The sequence below is a fragment of the Sorghum bicolor genome, chromosome 5 (genome assembly GCF_000003195.3).
Source record: "Sorghum bicolor cultivar BTx623 chromosome 5, Sorghum_bicolor_NCBIv3, whole genome shotgun sequence".
NCBI lineage: Eukaryota > Viridiplantae > Streptophyta > Magnoliopsida > Poales > Poaceae > Sorghum > Sorghum bicolor.
The window spans coordinates 7,003,481-7,020,732 of NC_012874.2; the positions used below are offsets into that span (position 1 = coordinate 7,003,481).

The 17,252-nt window shown below is 45.5% G+C and overlaps 1 protein-coding gene across 1 annotated transcript; it reads left to right on the plus strand.

Annotated features, from left to right (window-relative positions):
- LOC8079739 (protein ACCELERATED CELL DEATH 6) lies at positions 3,034 to 16,773 on the plus strand. Its single transcript, XM_021461040.1, has 3 exons — positions 3,034 to 3,283; positions 9,419 to 9,931; positions 15,220 to 16,773. The coding sequence occupies exons 1-3, from the start codon at positions 3,064 to 3,066 to the stop codon at positions 16,479 to 16,481; spliced, it is 1,995 nt and encodes a 664-aa protein (XP_021316715.1). The 5' UTR covers positions 3,034 to 3,063; the 3' UTR covers positions 16,482 to 16,773.

A 17,252-nucleotide genomic window follows, 5' to 3' on the forward strand; every position in this document is an offset into this window, starting at 1 on the left:
GTGGCGGGGTTACCTAACCCGCCATGATGGGTGGCGGGGTACACTTTGCCATGTACCCCGCCACGTCTGGCACCTTGACCCCGCCGCCATGTATGGCGGGGTACTGTTCATTTGCCCCCCTATGCATGGTGGTGAGGCCAAACGGACTAGTTTTGAAAATATTTTCGAAATCGGGTCAAATTTAAAATATGTGTTGAATTTAGGCTAAAAATTAAAAAAATTCAGGGACAATGCCATGCGATGACTTGCGTGGTTGTGGTGCACGATGGCCGTGTGTCTGAACAATGCCATGCGATGCACGGCCACGCGTGGCTACCGGCGTACTTTTCGTCGGTAAGTATAATTTCTTTATGCCTATAAGCTAGCAGACTTTGACCATGCACGGTAACTTTGGCTGCCACGCACGGTGTGGCGACGACGGCGACGGATCGGACTTGCATTGGGCGTACGCGCAGCATCCATGACGAATGAATCTAAACGTCATGTGACCTTAGCTTCCCGGCCGTCATATTACGCTTGACGCTTCCTAGTCACACGTACGTCTCACCATGAAAGCTAGCTATACGATCAGTGGCGGAGCTCGTCAATTTCTACGTCTAGGGCCACTACGAAACCATGTATACTACGAGCAGGGACGAAGCCAGGAAAAAAATTAGGAGGGATTGAACAAAAGTTCTATATCAACTTAGCTCTACTATTACTCTTCGTATATATAGATTAATGATGAAATTGACAAAATATATCTAAAAACTAAAGTGTTCAGCCCACCCTACCTTATAAATTTGTGTCTAAAGTTATAAGGATAGCACTAAAAATTTCACTGGGCCAGCAGCGGTAGGAGAGGCTAGAGCCCCCCTGCTGGCTTCGTCGCTGACTACGATAAGCCAAGAATTAGTTCCGAGAACTGGAATTTACCACACGACCGATAAAAGTGACCGTACGAGTAGTCCATGCTCATGCACTTGCGGCTGACGGCCTAGTGCCCTGCCCACAGTCCCACACACAGACGTGCTCTGTGGCCGACGCATGGCGCGTCTCCGACGGTCAGATGAACACCTTCTAGCGACTAGTGACTAGCGACGGCCAGCATGGGCTGAGACCCCAAGTTGCCGGCCAATATAGTTGTTGCCTAGTGGGTTGACGAGCGGCAAGCAGAGCTGTAGTGGGGATTTACAGCACGGCAGGCAAAGCGCTGTAGTGGGGATTTGCGGCGTGGCATGAGACACGGAGTGGGAGTCACGGCGATGCCCGTGAAATTAGGACTCGGATTGCTCTCTCCTCTCTCTATATTTAGGTCTGATGATTTAATTTCAATACTTAGAATCAGTGGCGGAGCCAGGATTTTATAGCTGGGTATTCCACGTATAAATTTTTTTTGCATATGTGCAATAGTAAAAGTGACAAAATCAATACAAAATTGATTCTGGTGCACAACTCAAGTAGTATATATAGTTTTCTTAAAATATATGCTAGGTAAAATATTTGTTTATCCTGGTAACAAGGCATCAGATAAAGTGAGACTAGTGTCGCCTCTAGTAATAATCAAAGTATATATAAATTCTTTATCTATATTACAAAAACACAATGCAATATTTTTTTAAAAAAATCAGAATTAATGCAACAAAAAAAAAAGAAGAAAACGAAACCTTCAATTCTTACTTTGAAGAATAAAAAATAGATGCGGGATCTTTGTGTTCACCTTGTTGTTGCTTCAAGCCATATATGAGAAAGGTCGTATATGAGAAAGACGTTGAGGGGGAGCCGTATATGAGAAAGTCTACAAAGACCACTGACCGCCGTCGCCGCTAGAGGAATGCCGTCGACGGGGTTTCTTTCTGATGAGTTTATGGGCTGCCGCTACTAGTTGTTCTACTAGGCTTAGAGCAACTTCAAGAGTTTAACTATTCTTGTTGTTTATGCTATTTCAGAATTTGTATAGCAAAAAGTAGACTCCAACTAATAGAAAGTTGGCTTTCTCTTGATTTTCGGTGGCTATATAGTTTATTATAGACGCTAACTATAAGACTTTGTAAAATAACAAAATTGTTGTAGATCTCTTCTTTTTCTTAGAAATTTTCTATTCGACAAAATAGCTAAACAATAAAATTTGACAATTAATTTTAGCCAAACTATTGGAGTTGCTCTTATGGGCTATATATTTGCAACATTCAACAAACTAACATATATGCTGATTATACATGTGTGTGTGTGTATATATATATATATGTTTGTCACAAAAATCATGGGTATTCCATGGAATACAGGGGCATACCCCTGGCGCCGCCCGTGCTTAGAATTACTTCAAACTAAACCGAAAATTTACATATGGTATAAGAGATATTTTGGGCTACACCTAGGGCCATGTCCCCAGTTGCCCCAGGCTTATATCCGCCCCTGTATACGATGTTCCTTCTCTCTTGGAGTCATATGGTCCGTCGACGTCTATAAGACAAGTATGGGGTGTGAAACCCCGGCCCAGTTGTGTTGGCTAGGAAGATGAATGAGTTGGTGGTGTATGCGTAGTATTACTCCGTAGCTTCTTGCCTAGCTTCTTCTCTATGAAATTGAAAGATGTGACTTTTAGCCGGCCGGACAGTCCATGTCCATCTGGCATCATCTTGCAAGGCCGCACCACGCGATTTGTCTGTATGCATCTACGACCTTGTTTAGTTCTCAAAAAATTTTGCAAAATTTTTTAGATTCCCCGTCACATCGAATCTTTAGACACGTGCATGAAGTATTAAATATAGATAAAAATAAAAACTAATTACACAGTTTGGTCGAAATTGACGAGACGAATTTTTTGAGCTTAGTTAGTCCATGATTGGATAATATTTGTCAAATACAAACGAAAGAGCTACAGTGTCGATTTTGCAAAATATTTTGAAACTAAACAAGGCCCATGTGGCTGTTCGTTTGGCAGAAAAGTAATGATTAAAAATACTATTCATTCATCTGTTGAATAACTGACAGCCAGATATTTCTTAAGAAAGACCATATATATATATACCTCCTACTCTCGGCTGGCGCAGCAAGCTGCCAACCGTTTCACCAGCCGGCCGGATGGATCCTCAGCAGCAGTCCATCATCCAGCTCGCCGCCGGTGCTTCGCCTGCAAATCCGGCGCTATGGCCGATGCAGTTGCCGCAGTGTGGGCATGAGCGCTTGGTCGGCAACAACATGCGCCCTTCCCTCTATCTCGCCGTGTTCAAGGGGAGTATGGCCGAGGTCGAGAAGCTGCTTCCGCAACAACACGCCGCAGCGCTAGACTGTGAAGCCACTGGTAATAATAACTAACGAAACAGCCCTGAACCTTTTTTTTATTATTTTTGCCTTTTTCTTCTCTCTGCTCATGAATTCTTCATTGAATTTGGCTGCCAGAATTAATATTTGAACTTGTCGCCTGGGCTGTAATGAATCCACAAAAGACCACCTCTTGTCCCACAGTAATTTTTTTAAACAAGTTTGCACTTTGTTATATGTGGGGAGGAACAATTACATCACGAGACACAAGTTTTTGTACAAATTATGGAAAGGGATCAATCCAAACATGTGATCGATTCGGATCCTAATTCAAACCAATCCGAGCAAGTTCATGTGCACATCTATTACTAGAGCATGGCACATGAACAACATCAACTCGAATAAAATTTATGGGCATCAGAAACTTTGCTCTCTAAACAACACACCAAAAGAAGCTGAAAAATCATAAGAGTGTTGTCCCACAGTAATTAGTACAGAGGAAGTAATCCTTAATTACTGGCGAGTTATTTTAGATGATGTAAAGTTTAAAAGACTCAATATTTCCTGTCAAAAAAAGATAGAGGATTGAGGGGGTTGACGACCTAGAATACCTTATGTTTAGTACAAATTATGAACTCTGAATTTCTAATATTTCATAACAATGTGATAAGTAATACTCCCTCTATTCCAAATTATAAGTCATTCCAAGAATCTTAGAGAGTCAAAGGATCTTAAGTTTGACCAAATTTATATAATAAAATATATAATCTATACCTATCTATAAAGAGGGAAAATTTCAGTCTGCCCAAAAGTTTTGGGCCCACCACATCCGCTTCCGTCTAGAATCCGAGGCTGGTACGTTGTGGAGTAGAAAAAAAAGAATAGAAGTTTTTTTAGGGTTCCCAATGTAAAATCTCTGATATATATATATATAGAGCATATTAAGAATAAACAAGGATCTAAGTGCAAATCTGTCCGCCAATCTGCTGCATCCGCAATCGGCCTGTAGGTAGATTACTGGAATTCTAAGGTTCTAAAATCTCCTATAAAATTAATAAATTTATAGTAATTCATAGATAAATCTAAAAATTACAAAACAAATTTTGTTTAGCTCCACATATTTAGATCCATGTAGTAAACAAAAAATTATCATAAATTTTAGTATATTTGTTTTTGTCGGAGATGCTTGCCTATACTTTTTAGTATAAAATTAAAATTGTAATTATCTTACTCCAATTATTATGAAAATTTTATGATAGCCTATTTAATGTGATGCTTGATTTGTGGTAAAAGTTTTAGCACAATTCCTGTATATCTCACTGATTTACTAATTTACCTAAATTTATGCTTGAGGATACTTCCACTACCTTTGCATGATGTGTTGTTATGTCATATGAACACTTTATAAGTCCATATATTCATAATCTATATACATTTAACTGATATATCATATTTCATAGGAATCCTAATCTAAATAAAAAAAAATAAAGCTAGCAACAAACTTCTTATGTTTTAATGTAATACTAAGGTATATTAAGAGGTAATATTAAAGTAAGATAATGTTTGACTAATTTCTATTTTTATTATTATATAAATATGTCTCCAAGCTATATATTATTTTAAATATTAACTATCTAATACCATAGATGTCATGGTTATCAATAAAAACATTATGGACTTCAAATTTTATAAAAAAATAAATATAAATAGATATGTAATATTATGTCATAACTTTCTATGGTCATTTGATGCTTTTCTCCCGTTGTAACGCACAGTAAAAATCAATCTCAAGATTTACATAGACTTCGGCTTACCAATAAAAAGTGTATTGTTAGCTTCTTGTCTTTTCACGAATAATGCACAAATTGATAGAAACTTATACAATCTATATAAAATCAAAATCAAATCTAGAAATTATAATTCAAAAGTTTATTAGGCTCCTTTCAACCAGAGAGTATAAGGTGCCATTGCGCATGAAATAAAAGTCATAAAAAGTCTAAGAGCATGTATATAAACTATATATGGATAGTCTGCTTCAAAGTCAGTTTTAAAAGCTTAAAAATTTTCAAATTTAATACAAAGGATAAAACACAAATAAATATAACAAAGTGCTTATTTTCTACAAACGTCTATTTGCTCCCGTAGCAACGCACGGGCATATTTTGCTAGTACTATCTAAGTATCATTAGATTTTTCATTAATTATATTTTCATAGTATAACTATTCGATTTTATGTACTTTTATCTATAATTTTGGTTAGACTTAAGATACTTTGACTCTTCAAGATTTTTATAATGACTTATAATTTAGAATGAAGTAAGTACATCAATCTTCTCTTTTTCTCTTCATAATGAATAGTACGTTGGCATAGAAGGGAAGGAAAAAAAATAACATTTGAGTGTTCTGATGCCGCTAGTGTTCACACATCCATTTATATTGGAGTCACACTAGCCTGACGTATTAGCTGAGAGAACTCAAATAAAAAGCTTAGTAATGTTTAGCAGATAAATATTACTCTCCCCTCATTTGCAAATTATAAGACATTTTTCTCTTTTTAGATATATGTTTTTTATTATATCTCTAGTTTAGAGATATATATAGTGTATATCTAAGGTCATCCTCAATGGGAGTTATATGACACAGTTTTTAACACATTTATATTTTGAAAATAATGCATAAAAGTTTTATAGGGATGAAACTCTCTCTGCTCCCATGAAACTCTTATCATCTCTTTCTTCATTAATATAGCGTCACATCAGCATATTTAATGTGCATGAAACTCTAATAAAACCTCCATTGAGATCGGCCTAAGTGCATGTAGCAAAAATTAGGTATCTAGAAAAGGCGAAACATCTTTTTGTTAGTAGTACTCCACATCCAAAGTTTGGAGTTGTTTGGAGGACATTTTGTCACAATCGTGGACTATTCAACTATGCACAATCTATAGAATCTAAGCTTGTCTGGATGGAATAATGTGACGGGCGCATTGCCTTGCTAGGCAACAAATACTGACCCAGACATCAAAATTGGATGCTATTGAGAGTGTTGTTTGGTCCAAGCAGATTTTTCTAGCCACCGTCTAAACATCACCTATGTCGGTAAAATATTACATGTAGCCCGGGGCGGATCTGGACAGTAGACACCGTGCCGGCAACAAAGTCTAGGAACACGCGGGGCCGACACAGGCCAGACGGCCTTCGCACCGTGACATACCTAGGCCGAGCCAGAATCCCATGGCCAGACCGTCGGCACACGGACCTTTTGACGCTTTGTTTAGTTTGCAAAAAAAATTAGGTTTGATTACTATTATACTATAGTATTTTTATTTGTATTTGATAATAACTAACCAAGTCCAAAAATTCCGTCTTGCAAATTACATATAAACTATGTAATTAGTTGTCTTTTTTATCTTCAATGTGTCGGGGAATGTTGAAAAATTTTACGAAACCATACCCGTGTGGCGACTTTGCTGGCTGCTTGAACGGTCAACATTATTATTAACATCAAATGTAGATGGCTTCTTCTGGGAAAGCAACATCAAATGTAGATGGCTTCCAAGCATCTCCCCGTCATGATGCCTAACACTTGTACTTATTAGGACAATAACTGATTACAATAACTGATTTCACGGGGAATCTCAAAAAAAAAAAAACTGATTTCACGGGGAGACAAGTACCACAAAAATACCTTTCTTTAAAACATATAAAAGAATCTATAATTCTAGGTGAGAACAAATAAATTGTATCAACCTTTTGAAATAAACCAAATAAAAGTTTTTGCTACTGTGCAAATTTCAAATCTTTCTACATCTTAACCTTTATTTTATTTGTTTTAGTTTTTTTAAAAAAGTACCAAGGCAAAATGATTGTTATTATCAATCTTAATATTACTTTTGGAGAATCATTTTGGAGCTATCATGATAATCATCATCTTGGTATAACGCAGTCAAGAAAATAATTTGTATAATTCTCACAAAAATAAAAAGCACATAGTTGTGCGGTAATTCACTACTACAAAAAACGTTAACTGCGGCGGGCAAAAGGTATTAACCGAGACGGTTTTTCGAACCGCCTCGGAACAAAGGTCACGGTAAATGTGACCTTTACTGTGACGGTTTGTTGCCCGCCTCGGTAAATCGAATAGAAAAAAGAAAAAAATATGGATAAGCTCGGCAAGCCCAACCACAGGCCCGCCAAGCCCATCTATGCGCCGCTTCCACCGTCCCTGCACGCCGCCGCTGCGCACCTGCGCACTCCAGCCGTCGAGGAGCCCCGCCACCACACGAGATCGCCAGATCCGACCTTCTACTTGACGGATCTAGTGGTGGCCGCTCGGTCTCCTTGTCGGAGTCCTCGTGCCTCCTCCTCGCGCTCGTCGGATCTGGAGGAGAGCCGCAGAGCACCACCGGAGTCCTCGCGCCTCCTCCTCGCACCACCGGAGCACCACCGCAGAGAGCCTCCTCCTCGCGCATCTGCCTCGCCATGCCCTCGCGCAGCCGCCACCATGCCCCGCACTCGCTGTCCCCTGCACCGACCAAGTGGGGCTCATGACGGCTTCCTCGTCAGGCTCCTATTGACTATGGGAGGGGAAACAAGGGGACGCGGGGGAGAGGAACTCACCGAGGCTCCTGTCGTCCTCCTTGTCGGGGCTATGCTCCAGCCCGCCGCGTAGGGCTTCTCCTCGCGCGAGTCATCGGGAGAGAAGGGAGGGGAGGGGAAGGGAAGGTAGGGGCGACGGGATGGGAGAGGGGAGGGGGCACCGACATGGACCTGAGTACGTCTGAGTGTTGGGAGTGGAGGGGAGGGAGTGATTCTAGGGTTTCTCATCTTGTTTATATATTTTACATGATATTGGGCTCGAGTGGGCCTAGCGGGCTGGGCTGATTTACCGAGGCGGTTTCTTTACAATGTCCGCCTCGGTTAATGATTTACCAAGGCGGTTGTCTTAAGACGACCGCCTCGGTTAATCATTATTAACCATGACGGGTATTTTAACATGCCCGCCTCGGTTAATCGATTTTGCAAGGCGGTTTCTAGCAACCGCCTCGGTTATTAAAAAATGACCGCTTCGGTTAATGCCTACCATTAACCGAGGCGGTTGAAAATGCTGCCCGCCTCGGAGGCCTATTTCAAAACGCCTTCTAAAAGATTTTTTGTAGTAGTGTAAGTGGCTTAGGAGTATAAGGATGCATGGTAGAGAAGAAAGAGCTGAATACTAACGCAGGGGCAAACTTCTGCTATAGCTGTTTGATGAGTTAGTAGTGAAATGGCAAATAAGAGTAACCCCAACAGGCTCCTAAGCCATATTTTGAGAGTTGAGGTCAAAAACACAGGTAGCATAGGATTCCTACTCAGACCCCTAAAAGCAGGAGGCTCTTAAATTCTCCTGACGGGACCTCATTCCTAGGAATCTAGATGAGGACCCTACTTATTAGTTTTAGTCATTTATCTCCCTAACCCATCCTGAACTGTTCTCGTCCGAGGACTCGCTACACTTTCTTTGACGCTCCTCTTGGCTTGGTGCGCTTGTTATTTGATGCCCCTCCCACCCAACCAACACTCCGAGCAGCCTCCCCCAGCGTCTTTGTCATCCTCCCCTTCGATTCTGCTAATGGTGTGTCTCTTCCCAAGCCTACCCCCACACCGAGGGCATCTTCCCTTCCATGTAGAGACGTTGTCAGGTCCATCTCTCCCACTATTGTCCACCCTTGCACACGCTTGCATAGCTTAGGAGGGAAGAGTAGGGAATGGCGAGTGAGTCACCTGTTCTAATGTCTACTAGATTATATTTGAGAGCTTCCATTGTAGAGATGAAAAAAAACCATGCCTTTAAAGTAGGAGGGTCCTCAAATCAAAAATAAAGACCCTGATTTGAGGGCTCATACTAGAGTTGCTCATAGTCGGCAATTGTCAAAGACAATCTTGTAGCTACAACCAGCGGTGCTTGTCTAGTGTCCTCGTCTGCCTTTGGCATCCTCCTACATACCCTAATAAGGGTTTGTTTATATGCACTTGTATCTACCTAAATTCAAAATCCACTATAACACATATGCTAGATGCATCATGCATGTGAGTGTGTCCAAACAAGGCACGGGAAAACCCTGGTCGCTGACCTGGCTCCAGTCCCATTCGACACACGAATTTAGTTACCCTAATTTCTTTAATACCTGTTTCAGGCATTGTTATGCACGGACAGTGCGACATACTTGAGTTGACCGCCGAGAGGAGCACCGCTCTACACGTGGCTGCGGAGCAAGGGCACGACGAGCTGATCCGGGAGCTCTACCACAGGTTCAGGGACCAGGGCCTCCTCTCTCGCCGGAACTCGGCGCTGGACTCGCCGCTGCATTGCGCGGCGAGGGCTGGGCACGACAGGGCAGTCAATGTCCTCGTCGAGGTGGCCAGGGACTGTGGCGAGAACATTTTGGGATGCAAGAACGAGGCAGGCGACACGGCCCTCCACCTGGCGGCGAGGCATGGGCACGGCGCTACCGTGGAGGTCCTCGTCTCGGCGGCGGCAGGACCGGCGGCCGAGCTGAACAACGCCGGCGTGTCGCCGCTGTACTTGGCTGTAATCAGTGGGTCGCTGCGAGCAGTCAGAACGATTATTACCAAGTGCAAGGACGACGCGTCATCTGCCGGGCCGAACTCGCAGAATGCTCTGCACGCTGCCGTCTTCCAGAGCTCAGGTTAGTTGCTTGTTGGATTCTTAAATAAGAGGATTACTGGAAGAAAAGAAATAATGAAGTGAACTATGTTGGAACAGACGTTGCTCTGTTCGCCTGAGAACGCGGCGGCGAGGTCACGATGGTGACCGCGGCGAGGGTTTAGTAGATGGAGACAAACACGAGACAGTTTAGATTTTGGTGCTGTCAGATACCGCAGCTTTTTTCGGTCTATTGCTCATGCTCTTTATATACATATGCAGATACACGCTTGGCCTTGCGTTCCAAGCAATCCCCGCGCCACACCGCGTACCGTGCGCGCCGTCGTTTCACTGCGACGCGCGCCGCGTGCGCGATACCCGCTGTGGCGCTAACAAACTAGACCGACTCAGGCAGATCGTGATCTAGCACGCCACCGATCACGCCTGCCCTCTAACTAACTGATGCAAGACTCAACTGAAACAAAAGATTACATTTGATGCTATCTAGTTTAGCTAACATTTCTCCCCCTAAACTTGATGCACTTGACTTACGCCGAGAGCTCTCCTCATCTCTTGAAACTTGGCCCGCCCCAGTGCCTTCGTGAAGATGTCAGCCAACTGCTCTGCAGTGCCAATGTGATCCACCTCCACCTTGCCTTCTGCAATACACTCACGAATGAAGTGGAACTTTGTATCAATATGCTTACTCCGATCGTGATGTACTGGATTTTTGCTCAGGGCTATTGCCGATTTGTTATCCATGAGAAGCTTGACTGGCGCCTCTTTTGTTCCCAACAAATCTCCGATTAGTTGACTTAACCAGACACCCTGACAGGCTGCAACTGCTGCCGCCACATATTCTGCCTCACAAGATGATAAGGCCACTATCCTTTGTTTCTGCGAAGCCCAAGCGACTAGATTACTGCCAAGGAAGTACACCACACCTGTTGTACTCTTTCTGTCAGCAGCATCCCCGGCGAAGTCACTGTCACTATAGCCCAACAGCAAGGGCTTAGCTTCGGTGCCTCTCCCATACTTGCAACCATAGCCTGTCGTGCCCTTCAGGTATCTTAATATTTGCTTTACTGCACCCCAATGTGCTCTTGATGGAGCTTCCATGAACCGGCTGACCACACCGACTGAAAAAGCCAGATCAGGTCGAGTGTTCACAATATATCTTAGGCTCCCAATAATGCTTCTGTATTCAAATGGTCTCACAACCTCGTCCTCTTCCCTCTTGCCAAGTTTAAGCCGAGCTTCCATAGGAGTTGCAGTAGGATTACAGTTCAGCATCCCTGCATTCTCCAAGATCTTCACTGCATATGCACTCTGACTTAATGTGATCCCATCAGCTCCCTGCTTCACTTCAATGCCCAAGTAGTAGCTAAGCAGCCCAAGATCACTCATGTTGAATTTTCTCATCATCTCTTTTTTAAACTGACTGATGTCATTAACACTTGGTCCACAGATGACTAAATCATCAACATATACACCGACAAGCAAGAATGAACCTTTGTTGCTCCTTCTATACACTGCATGCTCCAATTTGCTTCTGACAAAGCCAAGAGCTATCAGTTCTTTATCAAGTTTGGAGTTCCAGGCCCTCGGGGCTTGTCTCAAGCCATATAGGGCCTTCCTTAATTTCAACACTTTGTCACCTTTGCCAACAACAAAACCTGGGAGTTGCCTGACAAACACTGTTTCTGTCAAATCTCCATTCAGAAACGCTGATTTAACATCCATATGATGAACTTGCCATCCCCCTTCTGCTGCAAGAGCCAGTAACACTATCACGGTTTCAATTCTGGCCACTGGTGCAAACACCTCGTCGAAATCGACTCCCTGAACTTGTGCATATCCCTTGGCCACGAGTCTGGCCTTGTGTTTCAGTATCTTTCCATTTGCGTCCTTCTTTACCTTGAAGACCCACTTCAAACCAATTGCCTTCTGACCTGCAGGGAGTTCAGCTACCTCCCAAGTTCTGTTATCCTCGATTGCCTTCATCTCAGTTTGCATGGCCTGACGCCAGCACTCCTCAGTCATAGCCTCCTCGACAGATGCCGGCTCTTCTGCTGCAACCAGACATAGCCCCACATTTGCTACTTCATCAGTCGATTCAAGCAAATCAAACACAATCCTATACCTTAGAGGTACGCCCTCTGAGTCAACTGTGGCGCCTGACGGAGGAGTTGCCCACTGGATCGGCTGGACACCTGGTGTGATTGATCCGGTAGCACCTGAGGATGGTGAAGGCAGTGGTGTACTCGGAGTACCCACGCTTCCTTGCTGGGATGGAATTGGCGTCACAGGAGGCGAAGCCATGCCACCGTCTTGTACTGAATCAGCTTCCAACTCTGAATCGAGGTCTATTGTCGGACCGAGAACAGTGTCTGGAAGCTGTATCTCGAATGTGTATGGTGCAGGTGCTTCAGTATCCTCTTGCCTGATGCTCTTCTCCCCCAATTCCATGCCTTCTTCTCATCAAACAGTACATCCCGAGAGATCATCAGCCTATCTTTCACCGGATCATATACACGGTACCCTTTTGTACCAGATTCATACCCAACCTGTCAGACAACTTCGTAACTGCAGGTCCAAGCCTCTTGGCATACGCAGTGCACCCAAATGTGCGTAGGTGCTTAACGCCCGGCTTCTTACCAAACCAGGCCTCATATGGAGTCTTCCCATTCAAGCTCTTCGTGGGAGCGCGATTCAACACATAAACTGCTGTTCTGACAGCCTCTCCCCAGAATTTGCCCGGCACACTCATGGTTTTCAGCATACACCGCGCCATCTCGACGACAGTTTGGTTGCGTCGCTCAACTACCCCATTCTGCTGGGGGTATATGGCGTCATGGTATTGTGCTTGATGCCGTGCTCAGTGCAAAACTCCTTGAACTCGCCTGAATTGAACTCGCCTCCACAATCAGTTCTGAAAGCTCTTAGACGCCGCCCTGACTCAAGTTCTGCAGCTGCCTTGAACTTCTTGAACTGAGTAAATGCTTCACTCTTCAAAGTCAATAGCTCAACCCACATGTACCGACTGTAATCATCAACAACTAATATGAAGTATGATTTACCTCCTCGCGTGGGTGGTGTAATCTGTCCACACAGATCGGTATGAACAAGATCCAGAGCTGCTTCAGCTCGATAATTTGCAGTGCGAGGGAATGGAGCTCGATGCTGCTTGCCGAGTGCGCAGCCGTCGCAGACCTGCTCCACCGCGCGAATCCGCGGTAGTCCTTCTACCATCTCCTTCGATCCAAGCTCATACAAGGATCTGAAATTCAAGTGACCATACCTCGCATGCCACAGCCATGCCAACTCATCCATCTTGGACATGAGACACACAGGAGAAGCCAATCTGACTTTCATCAGATACAAGCGTTGCTTTCTCTCTGCACGGATCAGAACTTGACGCTGCCGATGCGCAGCCTGTCTCCGTTCCAACACCTCCAGAACGCCGTTTTCAATCTCAACACGGCATCCAGCCTCCTCAAGCTGCCCAACACTTATGATATTGCATTTTAGTGAAGGAATAAAATATACCTCAGTCAATACTCGGTGTTCATCCTTCTTTCCAGCTAGCGCCACTGCGCCCATACCCTGAATATCCACTGTTGAGCCATCTCCAAAACACACAGCGCCCCGAACAGACACGTCAAGGGTTGCTAGCGCCTCTCGACAGCCCGTCATATGATTTTGTGGCACCCGTGTCAAGGATCCATGCTCCTTCGTGGTATTCCTCCGGGAACACGCGTTCACACACTTTGCTTGGTAGATTTCAACATAGTGCATACCTCAGCAACCAGCAATGCGCCTGTTTCCAGATCGCCTGCTGCATGATGTGCGGCCTCTTGCTTCTCTTCCTTCAACTTGGTCTTGCACTCTTTGGCATAGTGCCCGTAAATCTTGCACTTGTTGCATCTACCTCTTCTCCTCGGAGTGCCCATGGACGTGAGCTTGACCCCGGTGTCGCGTGCATCACCGCCACCACGCGCTCCAGGCTTCTCCTTGCGGACATACCGCGCCCCGCTGCCTTTCTGATTCGCCATAGTAGACGGATCTTGCATGCGGCTCTTGTTCTTCGCCATCCACTCCTCTTCAGTCAACAGGAGCTTGGCGGTCTTCTCGATGATCTGCTCCTGAGGGCTCAAACCGATCTTCAGCCGCCCTTAGCCGGCCGACTAGCTCCTCGATCTTGAGAGTTTTCAGATCACAAAACATCTCAATTGTGACCGCTACCTGATTGTAGCGTGCCGGCACCACACGGAGGAATTTCTTAACAACTCGCTGATCTTCAATCTTCTCTCCCAATCCCTCCAGCTCTGTGGCAATCTTTTGGATTCTTATGGCAAAATCATCAATCGTCTCACCAGGTTTGAAGGCGATCTGCTCGAATTCAGAAAGCAGTTTCTGGGCATTGACCTCTTTCACCCGATCTGCGCCAAGGCGCATTGTTTTCAGGGATTCCCAAGCCTCCTTCACTGTCTTCTTTTTTAAGAGCATAGAATGCATCTCACCAGGAACTCCTCGAAGCATGGCTCCAAGGGCAAGTCTGTCCCGGCGGCGCTCAACCTTCTCATCTTCAACAGCGTCCCAAAGGAACATGCCCTCGAGATTGCACTGGACGTGAGACGCCCAATCTTGATAGTTCGTGCGCGTCAACATAGGCCTGACCAGATTGCCTGCCGCCTGATTAAACGCGCGCTCCATGGTCTCCTTCTCCTTCTCACCCGATGCTGTTGTTGACGGTGAGGTACTCATCTTGCGTCGGCTCCGGCTGCCTTCTCCTTCTCGTCTGCGATGGACTGGACCACCACGCTTCCTCTACTCCTCCTCTCCGCTGCCAGGAACACCTCCGTCGGCTCTGATACCAGTTGTTGGAATAGACGTTGCTCTGTTCGCCTAAGAACGCGGCGGCGAGGTCACGATGGTGACCGCGGTGAGGGTTTAGTAGATGGAGACAAACACGAGACAGTTTAGATTTTGGTGCTGCCAGATACCGCAGCTTTTTTCAGTCTATTGCTCATGCTCTTTATATACATATGCAGATACACGCTTGGTCTTGCGTTCCAAGCAATCCCCGCGCCACACCGCGTACCGTGCGCGCCGTCGTTTCACTGCGACGCGCGCCGCGTGCGCGATATCCGCTGTGGCGCTAACAAACTAGACCGACTCAGGCAGATCGTGATCTAGCATGCCACCGATCACGCCTGCCCTCTAACTAACTGATGCAAGACTCAACTGAAACAAAAGATTACATTTGATGCTATCTAGTTTAGCTAACAAACTAATGTGTTGTTGAGCATTTGTACTGTTGCCCTGCAGAAATGGTTGACGTGCTACTCGGCTGGAGGCCAGCTCTGGCCGACCAAGTCGACAGCAGCGGCAGCAGCCCGCTCCATTTCGCGTCGTCGGACGGCGATCTCAGCATCGTGCGTGCAATCCTGCGCGCCGGGCCGCCGGGAACGGTGTACAAGAAGGACTCGAGCGGCCTGTCCGCTCTCCACGTCGCGGCGCGAATGGGGCACCACCGCGTGATCAAGGAAATTCTCGGGAGCTGCCCGGAGGCCGCCGACCTCCGCGACGGCGACGGAGGGACCTTCATCCACGCCGCGGCCCGGGAGAAGCGCTCCTCGGTGGTTTCGCTCGCCACCAAGGATCCCATGCTGCGGGGCCTCCTGGACGCGCAGGATAGTGACGGGAACACGCCTCTTCACCTCGCGGTGGCGGCGGGATCAACCGGCATCGTGGAGGACCTGCTACACGAGGGCAAGGTGCGCGCCAATGTTCTGAACAACGACGGTGACACGGCGTTCGATCTCGCCGCCGGATCAACCACGAGTTTCTTCAACATGGTAAGCCTGGTGGTGGCGCTAGTCGCTTACGGGGCACAGCTCCGGCCGCAGAGGCAGGACCAGCTGAAGCAGTGGGGTGGCCGCGACAAGGTGCGTAAGGGGATACAGAACACGTCGGACAGCCTCGCGGTGGTGGCCGGCCTCATCGTCGCCGCCGCGTTCGCCGCCGGGTTCAACTTGCCCGGTGGGTACGGCGACAACGGCAAGGCGAACCTCAGGGGCGATCTTGTCTTCAAGAGCTTCCTGGTCTTGAACACCGGGGCCGTGACAACGTCCGTCGTGGCGGTGATCCTGCTCGTCTACGGGAAGGCGGCGTCGCACTCGGCCGGCTCGTGGAAGAGCTTCGCGGCGGCGCTGCAGCTCTTGTGGATGTCGCTCGTGTTCATGATGCTGGCCTTCCAGGCGGCTCTGCTCTCCGTGGCGACCACAAAGTCACTCACTTACGGGTTCCAAGTTGTATACACGTGCATCCTTGTCTTGCAAGTATGGATCGTGAAGTGGTTGGGTGTGACTCTGACGAGGTTGCACACGATTTGGAGGTTTCACTCACAAGGAAGAAAGCATTTCGACGTCAAACGACAGTATCCATTCGTCAAAGCTACCGTACTCAATTTACAGCTATTTATAGCTACAAGTTTCCTAATTTCTATAGGTTTTCAAGCCATCTTTGGATTAAACCGGAGATCCATGGACACCTCGATTGCCCCATCACCATCTCCTCTTTGTTTTTAGAGAGAAATTAAAGTGCATGCCATCTGGGGAGTTCAGTACTCATGCACGTTGGCCTTGTGGCTCATCAAATTAATGAACTTGATGTGTATTCTTATTTGATCCGAACAAAAGCAAACATAGATGAAGAGATACTAAAGATCAGGGGGTACAAGATGCTGGACCTTTTTAGACAACGTATGGCTTTATAACGTTAGCGAGACACATAAAATCATGTCTATAGCTTTGTTTAGTTTGTAAATTGTTCATGCTCCAATGACGAGACATGAAATCTACATATTGAATGCATACTGTTGGGCGCCAACATTGGTGGTTCTAAGTATCTCATATTTAGTTTATATAAGAAGCTTACAATTGCGAAAACAAGATTCAAACACAATAGTGCTGGGAACAGCTGATTTCAAATATGAAAACCTTTAAAAGAGACGGTAGAATTAAGCGACCACACATATGCTAATCATTAACAGATATGGAGTGTAAAGAGATATGCAGGAACGGGATAGCCTCCAAGGGCTCTTGCTGCTTTCATTATATAGGGGATGTACAAGAGTTTACACAAATTACAACAAGTAGGAATATATGGAAGAATATCCTATAGATAAAATTGTTAGAGTCTATCTACCTCTAACTGAATATCCATATTCTATCACCCTCCCTCAATCTCAGCCACTGACAAAGTTGAGATTGAATCTAAACTCCTTCAACTTTGCTGCTGAAACCGGTTTAGTAAAACCATCAGCTACCTGATCACCAGTGCTAATAAAACGTATATCC

What these genes read in the sequence shown, in the direction of transcription:
- LOC8079739 (XM_021461040.1), top strand. Translation starts at nt 3,064, where the DNA reads ATGGATCCTCAGCAGCAGTCCATCATCCAGCTCGCCGCCGGTGCTTCG. An exon ending in GCTAGACTGTGAAGCCACTG is followed by an intron (nt 3,284 to 9,418) that starts GTAATAATAACT and finishes TACCTGTTTCAG; the next exon opens with GCATTGTTATGCACGGACAG. An exon ending in TGCCGTCTTCCAGAGCTCAG is followed by an intron (nt 9,932 to 15,219) that starts GTTAGTTGCTTG and finishes GTTGCCCTGCAG; the next exon opens with AAATGGTTGACGTGCTACTC.